General features: G+C 39.5%; 1 protein-coding gene across 1 annotated transcript in view; it reads right to left on the bottom strand.

Annotated features, from left to right (window-relative positions):
* The window catches only part of peli2 (pellino E3 ubiquitin protein ligase family member 2), a 30,582-nt gene extending 18,427 nt beyond the window's left edge, over nt 1–12,155 (bottom strand). The window contains exon 1 of the mRNA XM_041812754.1: nt 11,858–12,155. Within this exon, the coding sequence (XP_041668688.1) occupies nt 11,858–11,934 (77 nt within the window). The 5' untranslated portion in view covers nt 11,935–12,155. The remainder of the gene's footprint in view (nt 1–11,857) is intronic.
* Nucleotides 12,156–15,902: the final 3,747 nt, after the last annotated feature.

Here is a 15,902-nt window from a genome sequence, read left to right as displayed (position 1 = left end):
AATGAGTCTGAACATGGTCACATCTACTATTTCATTTCAGACATTTTCAACATATTGATCTTAAGTGGTTACAGCCTTAAAGTAGGGCATTATGGGATCAAAATACTTAAATATCTCTTAATAAACTCAATACTTTGAAGTTAATCTAACAGTGTGCTGCCCCTATCCTCCCATTTCATCTGTCCCAGAAACTCATCACCTAAATAAAGAGCAGCAAGGCCTATATTCTCTTCATCATGATAGAAATAATACGATGATATGCAGCTCAGCACTGTGCCATGGTGCATTCTAGTTGTTGAATTAACCCTTGTTTAAAAAATGCCACACTTGGCATCTATTATCTATCAATACATTTAGGAATAATATTCTGTCAGCCAGAAGCCTCCACCGTCACATTAGCTAGGACAGGCTCTATAAAGCTCAGCTCCAACTAATTGTGATCATTTTCCCTTTTGACCCGTGCCAGACAGACAGCGGATTTACCTTCCAATACTTACAAGCAGGGATTAGAAGACTGTGTGGCGTATCACCTATCCTCCAGGGCTGCACTAAGCAGCCAACAGCACCTCCTACCTCTCCTGCTAACATGAAAGGCTAGTGTTTTCAGGACAAGGAGGAGATATGCTCAGTTGTTATTACCACCATTAGCATGACGCAGAGGAAAGGTGGCCTTAAAGGGTCACAGAGGATGGTACAGAGGTTAGATGATGCTACAAGTTGAAACTGCACTACATGCAGTAGACTCCAGTTATAGTTGGAGCTCTGAGTGTCCATTTGACTAAGGTAACCTTGCCCAAGAATTAAACATATGACACATATGTACACCAAGACGCTATTGCATAGCCCTAACCTTGCAAAGCTAATGGATAAGCCAGATTCCATGTCTGTAAACAGGTGGATCCATCTTGCAAAGTTTAAAGATGAAATGCTTGTTCTTGGTCAGAGTGTCTACACTAACCTTGCAAAGCAGATGGATATGCCTGTTTCCTTGTTTTTCACTAGTGAATCCATCTTGCAAAGCTCCCATCTGAACAGTTTGAGCCCAGTTAGAAAGTGACAGGACCAATCAGCGACGAGGGGCAGTACTTTCAGGCGCAGTGGAGTCGTGACGTAAACAAGCAGCAACAAGAGGCCGGTGCAATTATGGAGGAAGAGCTTAGCGTGGATGCTGCTAAAGCGCCAGTTTGATCAGAACTTGATGACATTTCTTTGTTTAAAGAAGAACAAAGAACAACACTGAGTTGTTTTCTTTTCAAAAACGACAAAAGTCGAGTACTTACATGTCTATAGTTGCCATGTTTCATGTTATTCCTCGGTAGCTGCGCACACGCAGCTTGATAGCGGCTACGTCACGTTTTGTTGCTCTGATTGGCCCGTAGAGATGTGACAGACTGATCATTCATCCAATCACACTGAGTTTTTTTCAAAGACTCTACCTTTTCCAAAACATTTCCTGTCGAAGCTTTCCCGGATGGATGTGTTTCACACATCCATCTGGCGTTTCAGGTTACATCTACACAAGATTAGCATGGGTACAGCTATAGTAGTGGTGGGTGGTAAACCGGTATTAATGCAGTCTCCGGTAAAAATGCTGCCATGGAATGGATTTTTGCAACACCGTCATCACTGGTTTAAACGCTTGTGTTGTTTTGTGGTGTACAAAAGGCATGTACAATGCCACTGTTGGAGTAATAAAGGAATTTGTGACAGAAAGCAATGCAGTCTGAGTCCAGTCAACAACATGTTTCACTCTGACATTAAAAGAGCAGCCAGGTAGCAGGCCAAATGTGACCTGTTTATGTCCGTGTGATTATTGTGAGGTGCAGTCATAAGGAAGAAGTAAGTGTTCGCTTTGCACAACTTCTCTGTCAGCCTGCCTATGGCTTTAATACTAGCTGCAGCAACACATATTACAACGGCTTAAACCAGTGGTTCTCAACTGGCGGAGCCTCAGGACCCGCGACCCAAACTTCTGATATTTTACAAATCAGATTTATATCGAGAAAAATAATTAAAGTGTGCACCTCAGAAAATATAAAACAAGTAACAAATGAAAGAGAATATGAGTAAAGAGATTTTTCTTCACATTTTGGTGCAAATTTTGTTTCTAGGCACACCTTCACCACTAAAAAGGTCTCTGCAACCAACTTTTGCTCCCGACCCACCAGTCGAGAATGACCGGCTAAAACAACTGTTCAAAGGTGTTAAAGTCCTTGATGATTCAAAGAAGCAGTTAAAGAGGACTGAGAAAAGGGTCTGAAAAGCAACTGTAGACTCTGTAGTAACGTTACTAAAGATTAGTTCATCAATGATGGTACAGCTGGCAAACCCCTTACAATAAAAGTCTGAAGTTATGGTTTTCCTGAGTGGTCTGATTAAGAAGGCCGACATCAGGAAATGTGGTATTTTCACATGCAGCTTGACACACCTGAGCAAAACAGGAATGAAACTTAAAACTACAGATTCCCTTCTAAAGAAGCTACACAAAGAGACATTTTTCTGAGCTCTTATGCTCAGACGTGACTTAAAGTATGTCATCACAGGTTTATTTTAGGGGGAGAAGGGGGTTGTAACCCCTGAAAATGCATTTAAATTAATTATCTTTTAACTCTGTAACACCACAACAAAACACCGAAATCATGAAGGACAAAAATAATACTAGACAATGTTAACAGCTGCCTTTCCATGGCCTGCTCGTGTCATATGAATTGAAGCTCTTAAGAGCTTGCAAAGTATGTGACTGAAAAAACGATAGTCAAATCACCCTTTGAGTCATTTGTTAAAGGCTCTGCCCAGATAGATATAAAAAATTCCCCATCCCGTGTGAAACAGGCTATCTGGTCTGTCAGGTTAGTGAAACATCTCCAGCCTTAATTAACATTTTTAAAACTTTGATGGGAGTGGGAATTTTGATTCTAAGATGCACTGCAGCACTAGAGTCGCCACAAAACTAGAATTTTAAGCTAAATACAAGCTATGTATTTAGGGATGCAAGATGTTGGATTTTTGCCAATATCTAATATGTCCAAATTCATTTTTGCCGATACAGATGTCAATAGTGGTACATACAAGGTTCTGCCTAAAATTTCACAGACTTGATGCCCGCCTTTTAAGGTGAAACAAGGTACTGGTAATGTTTTTCAAATATTCCACTGCAATTTTCTTCTCCACACTTTGACCCATGATCCAACTGCCATAGGCAGAATCTGGACTCATCGCTGAACATAACGTTCCTCCACATGTTCAGGTACCAGTGCACATGTTGCAGACACCAGCACAAACGGGCCTGACGGTGATGGGCGGTCATGGCAGGCCTCCTGGAAGCCCTATGAGACCAGAGATTGGCTGCGTGCAGTCTGTTCCGGATTGTCTGGGCAGAGAGCCGTCGGCCATATCGTCCTGCAAACCTTGACTGTAAATCTGTGGAAGACCGCCTACAGTACCGAAGTGCTGACAGGGTGAGGAAACGGTCTTCTTGGGGTGCTGTCTTGTTGGGATGACCACTTCACGGCCCGTCTCTGACATCCCCCTTTACATGGAACTTGGCCTTCAGTTTGGAGATGGTACTAGGGCTCACTCCAAACAATGCCGCAACTTGGTTTTGTGGAACACCAGCTTGAAGTTACCCTATGGCACGGGCCCTATCCAAACGTGGCATGCTGATTCTTGGAGCAGACATGTACGGACCACTGTAGCAGAGTCCATGCTCACAGAAGCTCAAAACAAGAGTCAATAGCAACAGCAGAATAAGCTGTTTGGCACTGGCAGAGAAGATTTGGCACATTTTTCATGGGCGCAACCCACATACTCAGCTCTGCTGCTCATCCCAAAAATGCATGATCCTTACAAATGTGGCACCATTTAAAAGGGAAATAAACAGGCTATCCAACAGTCTGAGATTTATTGCCAAGAAGCATTGTTACAACAAAGAAATAATCTACCAAACACAAATTTCCTTACTTTTTGTGCTAAGTTTAATTAAATGGACATTTCTCAAGTAAAAAATTAAGACCAAGCAATGCTAAATCTGTGAGCCTGTTAAAGGTAATTTTAATTATGGGTTAGCAACAAGCTACCAAATGCAGATGTACTTTCAGGTCCATCTCTTAGAATCTTTCAATTAACGGTAGTATTTTCTTTGAGATGTACATCCCTTACTGCTGATTTTTGCTGGTGATATAATAGCTGTTAGAAATGGGCGGTAATACGGTCATACTGTATCCCGGGTATTAAAGATTAGCCACAGTACTGCTTTACCGTCATGAACACAATGCTGTGTAACGAGCGCACACTGATAATAAATGCCTTAAGAATGTGTCCGTTTCCACCAGCAGCACCACTGCCTCCATGTGAAGATGCTTTTAAAGTGATGACAGAACTCCTGTTTATGATGTTGGGGTAGATTTGGCAAATGACGAGCTCATGCATACTGGCGCATATAATTTTCTTGTGCCATGTTATGGCACGGCGTTGCGCTATGGTCCTCTCTAAATTCAAACTGTGAAATATGCACTGCAGACTGTAAAGTGATCCATGACAACATGAGTTTAAAAACACTTTGATTCTTCTAATGAGAAATTAGGAAGTTTATGAATAACCCTATGTGTTGTGTCCTACAGCAGCAAAACCAGGTACAATTAAAACCAACATAGGTTTTAAAAACCTTTCAACTTATCTTACCCCTTTTATGTGAAATTTAGAAGTGAATCTGTGCATTTTGGTCGTTTTAGGCGCTGAAGTACTCTGTAAATTTCATACACTTTCCTTAAAGCGATTTTGTGGCTATTATTTCTACCATTACTTCTGGGAAGAGAGAAGAGGGAGGAAAAGAGAGCACGTATGTGCCAAAGATGGAGAGGAAAAAGAGAGAAACTGTTTGCTCCTCTGTCATGATGTAACTCAGTTCATCTGTTAAGTGTGAAAACAAAGCTTCAACTATAAATACCCTTCCAGCATTCCTGTAAACGTCGTCACAAAGACTTTAATTTTTAAGAATCAAAGCATTTTGATAAAAGATGCTCTACTTGCATGTGCACGCCAGCATGTGCATCTATAATGTGGATTTAAACACCTGGTGGTAATGTTTACCCTGGTAAAATAAAGGGAAAGATTTGATGGTATTAAATAAATGAATACCACCCAGTCCTATTGGCTGTGAATATGAGCTGATGCGCTCATATTTGCCAATACGATAATTGCCTTTTTGGCTATTATCTGCTCACATCAAAATCATGCCGATAACATTATGCATCCCTAAATAAATTGATACCTGCTTAGATGCCATGGCAACAAAAACAGTATTCCTAGGCAGCCAATATTAGATGATTTCATGTATTTTTTAGTTATCATTTTGTGGTACAAAAACATGCCCATGTTTGTTTGCAAATTAGATGGTGTGCAGGAGCCTGGAGGCTGCCTGTGCATCCATCGTATGAAACTGATTTTTACATTTTTTAATCAAAATAACAGAGATTGTGTCATCTTAAAACACAAAGTATTAAAAAGTATCAATACATCATCATTCGTGTTAACTTCAACTAGCACCACACTATTATTTGTACTGTCAAAAACAATAGCTTTTTCTGAAGGCCAACTGTGGTATCAGACATTCATTTGCAGGCTTGCTGTAAAATTTTAGGCAGTGGAGACAGAAACAGATACTGGTATCTTTACTGGAACAACTGCTAAATGCTACATCCACCATGTCACCACATGGAAGGCAAACATCGGTCATCTGACTCAGATTCAAGCTGCCATGGCTCTGAGCATCCATCTGACTAATGTAACCTTGCACAAGACATTGCACCAGCTCTGCCAACACCCTGACCTTGGAGTGATATGAGAGCACAAAAGGATTACTCTCCCTCTTACACCAGAATCAGTGTCAATTTGTACCAAAGATGTCCCTGAAGTTGATTTGTACACTTCCTTCCCTGAGTGGTTCTTTGGGGAGAAATGTACAAAGTTCACTCAATAGGCCCAGTCTCCGTTCCACAAAGGACAGAGGAAGCTGAGGAGAGGCAAAGGCTGGGTTCTGATCAATCCATCCTTTCATTTCCAGGATCCCCACGCAACCCCCCTCCCTCTTCACCCCACCTCACTGACCAGCACCAAGCCAACACGCCCAGGCGGAGAGCAGAGATGTGGGATAGCCATGCAAGTAATAAGAGCCACCACGGTCATGACAACAAACCACTGAGGGAACTGCTGCTCAAACAAGCTTTGTTCCGTTCTGTCAGCTATCTTGTCTACCATCAGTTTTATCAATGGGATGTGATGTCATGGTAGTGATTATACACCCGTCACATCTGATTCAAATATGTGTCTTTATGTCAGGAGAGAGAACAAAAGTGTCAGCTTCAAACACACCACATGTTCAGCCTGGGGTAATAAGCAGTCAGCACTTTTTGTCCCTTATAATAAGCACTATGGCGGTGAGTGGATGGGTGGAGGGCAAGGGACAAAACCACACACCATATATGTAATTCCCACAACACAAACACCTACAAATGTTCATTTCAAGCTTAAACAACTTCCATATGAGCTGCAGTTCTGGCCACACTTCAGTAGCTGATGACACAGCAAGTGTTTCCAATCATTGGTAGAAGCTGCTGCCCTTTTATAAATATAAATATTTAGAAAAATAACTGGCTGGGGTTTCATCTGGAAAGAGAAAAAAAACACAGATGTGCATTTGAAACAGTTCTGACAAACAAAAAGGGAGCTGAACCAGGTTTTACTCACTGACAGGATAAGACATGTAAACTAATGCAACTAGAACTGCCCAGAGTGGTTTCTTACTTTTAACAGATTAGGGAGGATATTGTTTGTAATATTGCAATACTTCCACTGGTAGGATTGCAGTATCGATGGCAAAACCTTTTTCAAAAGGCTTTTATCTGTCAATAAGTCTTTTTTTATCTCTAACAAAAGAAGCTGAAGCATTTGTGTTCAAATTTGTCTCAACACAACTTTGACTTTATAACCTTCTCCAAAATTGTTCATTAAAATCCAGAAATTAATCCCATAAATGCCAACCTAAAGAACTTGACCAAATCTAAAACAAATCTTGAATCAATGTGTGCATTTTTACTTTTTAGTTACTTCTCCAGTCAAAACAGTGAGGACATTGGTTTAAGCTTCTGTGTTAAAGTTTTCTGCTTTCTCTGTGTTACATTTTAATGTAACCTGAATATCCCTGAATATAGAAAAAGGTAGGGGTGCATGCAGGTCTCTACCTGGTCCTACATGTTCACTGACAAGAGCCCCGCCCCCTCCTCCCCATGTCAGAGCTGGGGTCTGATGTTTGTTAGGATGCTTTGACTTAGTGTCATGAGAGAGAGCTCGCCAACGCAACTGATTTTTCCTCTAAAGTTCTGTATGAACTGATGCACCGCTTGTTTTACGTCCGAGATAGTTGGACGAGCGCTGGATTTTGGCGCGAGATTGTAGCAATTGTGCACAATTTATTAAATTCTCGCAACAAGTCTGACACTTGTAATACAGGAAAGTCATGCAATCCCGCGTATATCGTGCTGCAAACTGACAAACCGGTGGGAAACGTTAAAATCAGTGGGCTCATGTCCGCACCGGCTCCCTCTTGATCTTCTCACCACAGCAGGCAGATATACGGACAGTCACACAGGCATAAAGACAACAGGAGGAGGCGGAGGCATGAAATGTGTGTGGAAAAAGTAGTGAAGAGAGAGAAAATAAGTAGATAAAGTCAATAGAGGACAATCAATCCTCATAAAGAACATTTACCAAGATACATAACATTACCTATTATAAATATATGTTACAATAAAAGGCTTCCTAAATCATTTTTGGTTATTATTTTGTTAAATCTTTGAGATGTCAGACTCATGTGCATGTGAGAAGACTTTTGACAGCACAGATCAACCTTACACTTAATACTGGTCTGATACAGTCCTAAAGTTGCTCCTGATGTTGCAGGAAGGCAAAAAGTTCATTTCCAACCTTGTCATTCATACATGCATAAATAATGATAGATAGATAGTAGGGCTGGGTATTGTTAAGAACCCCACGATTCAATTCGATTTTGATTCTTTAGATTGCGATTCGATTCGATTCATTTCGATGTTGATTTAAATGCTTCAATGTCAATTCAGTAAGAAGAAGAAATACACAAGTAACCTGTTGACAATTTTTTAATAATTATTTTCATGCCCATGTGAACATATTTGGTAAGTCACCTCACATTTTTGAGCAATAAAACATCTAAAAATAAAAATTTGCACAATAATAACTTATTTGTGCATATGGAGTACAAAAGTAAAAAAACAAGACAGTTCTGTATAAACACTGAAAAAGTAAAGTGCATGTAAACTTAAATAATATTTCTGTCCTCTTGGAAACTGTGATAAACCTCACATAACATGGTTATGGTAAGTTGTTGTTTGGTCAAGTGCAGCCTCCATCCATACAACGCGAATCACACGCACAGCAACCCCCACTGGCCAGGAGGTGAATCAATTCAGAGGATTTGCTGAATCGATATTGAATTGGGGAGGAAATATTGTAATGCATTGATGAATCGATATTTTTACCCACCCCTAATAGATAGATAGATAGATAGATAGATAGATAGATAGATAACTTCCTTAAAACACCCTTTAAAGTTTAAGAAATGAGGATGGAGAAAGTAAAAGACTTCAGCTGATAGGTATGTTGATCCTGCCTAAAACTCTCCAAATTTATTTTTTCATATGGCCAATATTTACAGCTGATATAAGCAGATATATTGGTTGTAAACATTGCAGAAATCCTCATATCTGCTGATAGCGATGATGACATTTTCGAGTAAGTATCTGCCAATACTTGGGGTGTAACAGCCCTCAGAGGCCATGGTTGGGTACGGGTTTGGTTCATCGATATAAAAGGTACATGCAGTCTAAGATTTATAATTACACATTTCCCTCAAATATTTTTTTTTTTTTACAACGATTAGTGCAGTTTATACTTTTTTGATCTAGTGTTATTTAGAACTATCAGTGACAGTTAGTGCAGCCTGTGATGTATTTAACATGAGACAAAAAAGGAGAAAATATGAGAATATGCTACATAAAAAGAAATAAAGAAATTAACAACCTAATATCTCCTGATTTGTAAAAAAAAATAATAAATACATCGTAAAAATTCAAAACTATGTGCATTCTAGAGCAAGCCAGTGCATGGTTATTCGTGCAAAATCCTGACTCGTGTTTGTCAGTAGCTATGTTTACATGGACCACTTGTAATCAGAATAAATGCCTGATCTGAACAAAAATGCTTCATTTAAACACTTCATTTGTAACAAAATTAAGTAATCCAGCCAACTCGGAAAGAAACTTCATTCCAAATGAGATGGGTGGTTTATGCCAATAGTTGTTTAAATCAGTGTCCATGAAAACAATCAAATCATCTCTACCCATTTAGGGTGAGTTTTGTCTTACTAACCACTTTTTTTAACATAAAACTTTTAAGACCTCAGAATTGTTGATCAGATAACGTCAGGTACAGACACGAGAGAGTAGCACAATCCAATATGTTCCGTGGGAAGGAGCTGAATTTCTCATAAGGCACATTTCTGGTAGATTTGACTGGTGGCATGTTTCCACACATGTCAAGAGCATTTTTATTCACATCAAATGAATCGGGTGGCATCATTTAGCTCCATGTGAACAGAGACCTTAAAATCTACAATCAGAATAAATTTAATCGGATAGAGAAAAAAATGTGCTTATGTGACCACAGCTACTGAAGGAACCCCAGACAGGATGGGACATTGCAACGGAGCCAGAGCAGAGCGCTTAAAGTCGTTTGAAGTTGGTGTTCTCTACTTCTACAGGTCAGTGCATAGTCTTTCAAATGTATTTGCATCAGTAGTATCTTTGACCCTCTCTGCTTTCACATCCAGAGGCTTTTTAAAAACAGCATTATGGCGAGGGAGAAGGAGCTGGCGGGTCTCACTGGTTGTATTATAGAGGTAAGCAAACAATAATGAACATTACTGCCACCTATATTGACATTTATTTGCTTTTGTTTGTCTTCAATGGTTCAGATGATTCATTGTGTGACAACGTCCACCGAACTGTGACATTCAGGAGAAATACAAATATTGTTTAACCCCTAGCCAATGCCAATATCATAGCAATAATACTGCACGTCCCTTAAAAACGGAACAGGCTGATGTTATTCTTCCCCTAAGGATACTGTTTGCAGCATTTTAACTATTTTTACATGAGTGATGAAGATAATAACTGGATGACTAATCCATGATAACAAGCTGCCATTGAGACTAAAATAAACACTAAAACAGATTTTATCACTGTGTTGTTTGTACTACAAAAATTTGATTTTAGATTTTTCATTATCAAGGATTAGTGTGAAAATTCTTACAATATGGCAATAGCAAGGATTTTGTCATCCAGTGCTTCCCAGCTGGTGTGCCAAGACACAGTAGTGAGCCATGGGAATTTGTAAAAACTTATTACCAAAACTACTTCAGCTACAGATTGTGTAACATGTATCAAAGAGGCTACTTTGCACGGATTTGAATTTGTCGTGCCTTCAGATTTTGGCTTGATCCTTAAATAATCTTTAAGCAAAAGTTTGAAAATCCAAGCACTAATCTGTAAGAAGAAAGTTCAGTCGTGACTGCAACATAAAAACACGCTCTTTAAAACTGCTCACAATGAAGGTTAATTGATTTAAATCAAATAAGAGAAACTCATAATAGGTTTTGGATTATCTTGAAGGATGCTGTAGCCTTTTTAACAACATACCATGTGAACAAAATATATGTATATATATTAATACAAATAAGTCTGCCATGCAGTGTTGTCCATGTTAGCCTTCTATTTTTTTTTATCATTTTAAGTACTGTATATGGAATAATTTGAAATGCCTTTCTTTTAGAAGTTTACCATTTCATTTAAGCTATTTATGTTTTGCATCATTGTGCAAATCACTGTCTATCGCACTGGACATTTGAAACACACATTACAATACATTAAATTACGATATACATAGATATCGCGATACAACACGTTCTTATCCATGTCAACAACAAGTTTAATCCCCAACGTGAGCACGTGAAAGGTAGAATTTCAAGAATTCAGGGAAAAAAATAGCGTACTGGGATAAACAAGCTGAATTCAGCAACAGATTTTGCATCTTGGAAACAATACAAACCATGGCCTTAAGGTACTGTGCGCGTGACTACAGAAGGAAAGTTGTGTTTCTTGGGATAGTATTGAAAATAAGAAGGAGCCTGGGGACTGGGGGAGGGGACCATCACCACTTCCGAATTCCTCAAACCCCACGAATCGAACCTTAAGGTAGGACAGGGCGCTTTGGTCAGAGTTGCTGAGTGTGGGATTCATTTCTGTCGACTTTCTTCAAATTAACCATAACGTATATATTTGCTGGACATTTGGTTTTACAAATAATTAAAAAAAAAACCGTTCTTTTTCTGTGAAAGAAGTTACAAAATCCCCGCCACAATCTCAGGAAAACTAAAATGTACACATTTCTGACTGCGCACGTGTCTGATTAGTGGAGTAACGTGAGCCCGTGAATCTCAACTGAGATGGACGTTTTTTTTTCTGGCAATATCAAGAGATTTAGCCGAGTAGGAGTCAACGTTTCTCTGTGTTAGAAACAGGGCACCAAAAGGTCCACATCTCATCTATTTTTAACACTTTACATGACGTACAGTCACGTCGCCAAGTTAGCTACGTGGGAGCCCCCTCGAGAAACTTCCTCCGGATAAATACTCGCTTTCAGTCAACACAGAATGTACGAGAACTCGTTTTACCCCAGGTAATATGTCGACAAGCAAGGCTTAACTTACCCTAGCACCACCAGTTCCCCGTATTTCACTGGGTCTTTGGACGGGGCGCAGTGCTCCTCTTGGCTTGACGAAAACATGAGGCTTCTGGCTTCACTGTGTAACGTTAGCTATACAGTAATAAAAACGGCTCAAAATGACCAGGAACTGCCTTCAAAAAACAAGAAAGGCTCTCATTTCATATCGTATATCCAGTGGCATATGTCTCTGCGCCTAAACCTGTCCAATTTTCTGTAAATACACTGGTCTTAAACTTCTTTACCGTGACATAGCAAAATGTAACTTACTTGGCGGTTGAATCCGCTCTGAAGCAGATACAAAAACAGCGAGCAGCAGGGCCGGGATGTACCATTCCTTCTTTCTTTACTTTGTGTAGGGGGGGACGTAACGCTTGCACTGTTTATAATATCATGATTCGCAATAATTTTGCTCTATATTCTTGTAGAGACGTATTGATTAATTAAGCGAGGGTTATTTTTTATTTTCGTGTTGTAAGAAAAATACAATTATCGTACTTTAATTTAAATTTCCTCTGTGGACCCCCTCACATGGTTCAATGATCGTATCCTGTATTATGTAAACAAAGAGTACAATCTGGAGATTCTTAAAGGGATCATACTTTTCCTGATATGTTTGCAAAGTTTCCAATGTCCCATACCAGTGTTAATTTCGTCGACTGCAACTATGACTAAAAATGTTCATCAACAGCCTTTTATTTCCATGACAAAAACTAGACTAAAACTAACAAAATAAATCTGTGATGGCTAAAACTGACAAAAAAGCAAGGTTAGTTTTTATCAAGATGACAAAACTAGAATAAATGTAATTTAGTTTTTGTCTGACATTAAAAATCCGTGATATTTCTTCACCGTGGGTAAATCTGTCAAAAAAACAATGCATATGTATCTATTCTGCCTTTAAGCTGCAGAAAGCAGGTTGAGCAGAGTGTGGAGAACACACTACCATTATTTGGTACCAGATTTAGGCAAGAAAATAAATGCTTTGACTAAAATGTGAGGACTTTTTATGGATTTAAACTAGACCAAAAGGTTTCTGAGTTTTCATCGACTAAAACTAGGCTAAAACTAAAAAGAGCAGAAATGACTTAAATGGGACTAAAACTAAGATACATTTCATCTAAAGACTAAGACAAAAATTAAAAGTAGCTGCCAAAATTAACACTGTCCCATACCTTATAAAAAATCTATTTACAGTTTCTTTGTCATAACATTTGGAAAGTGTATCCCCTCATAAAACTAGCTTCTTTTAGCGGGAATGTTTAAAGAATCAAAACTTCATCAAATAAAGCGAATTTTTACATTTACATGGGGCTATGTGAGTACAGAGGAGGTTTTAAGTACAATAATGTAGATCATACTAAACATAAGCACTGGTATATTTCCTGACTGAGATAAAAAGCACTGAATGAATGGATGGTGAAATTAGATTTACCCTTCACTGCTGACCCCTGGGCCCTCTTCAGAACTCTTTTATTTGATTATGACTTCACTGCAGTAAGCAACCACATGTGATTTATTGTATAACCCAATTACATCACTTTTTATCTGGATGCCTGGAAAACTTATTTTCACATTACCAGTGTTTATTTCATGGTTTCATTTTTTTCCTGCTCCATATTTTCAAGTTTCTTTACTTGCACGTCTACATATGTGTGCTGATCTATTACTGTAATATCCTTTAAGTCCACATGAGAGGATGCAAATCTATCTAATAATATCACCAAGAGCCTAGTCATTTGCTTAATTGCTTCTCCTGAGAATGCTTCACAGACTGTAACCAAATGTCCACACCTTCTCAACCTCCAATGTAACCCTTTTCACTATCCCACTTGTCCAGTTGTTCTCTTTCTGATGAGCAGCCACTTCTTCACCTTTGTCTGGCAGTCTCATCAACATTTTACTGCCTCTATCTTGTTTTCTCAAGAACCTCCAGGACTGGAGGTGTCCTCACTGCTCCAGGCCCCCTTCAGTGTTTCTATTGCCTCTGCAATTATAGCCTCCTGTTTGAGCTGGTGTTCAGTTTCAAAGTGCAATAACACTTGACACAAAAACAAAAGGTAGTGGGGGTCACTGGGGCACGAGAAGATTCGTACCTCCCTGCACTTTTGCAAGAACACTCAAACTTTTCAGAAGAACATGCATTTTTGTTTGTCTTTATGTGTGTGCTATATAAATCAGATTAACGAAGGCATTTGTTTCCATTCATAGCTTCACATACTTGTCCATTAATAGTATGCTGGTGTGAACTTCAGCTTCTTCAGCAGTTGTGCACAAGGATCAGGCTGCATTAGGCCTTTAACTACAGGCCTGAGGGCTGGCCTTAAAGCTTTGCGGGATAATGAATGTTTACTGCTCTTTTGTGCCACTGTCTCTTTCCGCTTGCTTTCATCCACTGGGCATTGTCTGTGTAAAAGAGCACTACAGTCTTTTCTATGTTTCTGTGACTCACCCTCCCATGCATGCACACACACACACACACACACACACACACACACACACACACACACACACAGTAGATTTGGGGGGCGGTGGGGATCAAAGGCTCTCTAGCACATACCACACTGATGGAGAGCAGATGCAGGGAGTGGGCTGCTTTGCTGAAGTTGCGCTGGCGTAGTGTGAGTGCAAATCTATGTTTAGGAGGAGGAGTCAAATGTTACCAGGCAAGAAGCATGCAGAACACAGCAGAGGCAACAAGCTAAGTTGCGCAACTGAGACTAAACACTGTGAGCAATGATGACATAGGAAAGACAAAGCCCCCATTAACTTCCTCGCAGGCTTTACACGTCAGACTTTTCATGGAAGTCATGAGATTATCAGTAAGTGTCTGAAAAAGTGTTACCTCAGGCTGGTTTCTCCCACTAATTTAAGTCTTTTGTTGTTCCTCCCACAAAGGATTTCAGACAAAAGTACAGGAGAAAAGTGACAGGGCTGCAGAAAATTCCTCATAAATTTGTCAGTTAAAACTAATCATGCTTTAAAATGTATTGTAAACCATTTATTATCAGAGGAATAAAGCCCTGCACTTGAGAAATCAACTATATTACAGTGACACATACGTGTCGACATACGTTACCACAGCAGCCTCCAGCAATGAGCTGTGAAAGACGCTCCCTCTATTATCCACCTTATGACGAGTGCGTTGAGGATACAGTGGTGCTTGTTTGGCCGCGAGGTTTCCATGAAGGTAAAAGCCAGATCTCCAATCAGCTGACTGCAGCATGACAGTATGGGAGAATGTGAGGAATGTGCTGATCCCATGTTGCCCGTGCCCCTGACCTGACCCCCACCCTCTCCATGGCAGCACAACAGGACTGTTGTTTATAAAGGCCTTTAAACATGCAAAAGATGAAAGTAAGAGGATTACAAAGAACCTGTATTCATCCAATTGAAAGACAGTAGAGGTGATTATCATTTTAAAACATTAATGAGAATCTCAATTAACATGTGGGATTCAATCACATGAAGCCACTCCCACCATCAACAAGTGACCACAACAGATTTTTGTTTACACTTTGAGCCATGCCAGATGTTCTGGGTAAGCATTTGATTATTTCAACAGTTGCATCCTCTCTTCCCCTCAGTTCTTTGCACTGATAAATACAGTACCTATTAATGTAGTCACCTGCTTGGATGTTTCACTATTTTATTGATGTCATAAATCAATCGCAGTCCATATAATTGTATCCAACTTTTTGATGAAAAATTACAGAAAAAACACCTCTTTGATGTCAAAGTGAAATATTTACCCCCATTTAAAGTGACTGACCTATTTCAACAGAGGTCCAGCCAACTGGTGCTTAATAGTCTAACAATTAATTAAGTACATATGTCTCAATTGATTGTAGTATAAAGCTATCAGTGTCTGGAAGGTCCAATCACTGGTTAATCAGTATTCCTGGCTACCATTATACCATGAAGAAAAAGGAACACTCCAAGAAACCCAGAGAGAAGGTTATTGAAAAGTATAAATCAGGGGAAGGATGCAAAGAAATTTCAAAGACACTGAACATCCCCCAGAGTTCCAT

Source organism: Cheilinus undulatus, linkage group 18 (assembly GCF_018320785.1).
Source record: "Cheilinus undulatus linkage group 18, ASM1832078v1, whole genome shotgun sequence".
NCBI lineage: Eukaryota > Metazoa > Chordata > Actinopteri > Labriformes > Labridae > Cheilinus > Cheilinus undulatus.
The sequence above is the reverse complement of the archived record's forward strand: the minus strand, read 5'-3'. Positions and strand labels throughout refer to the sequence as shown.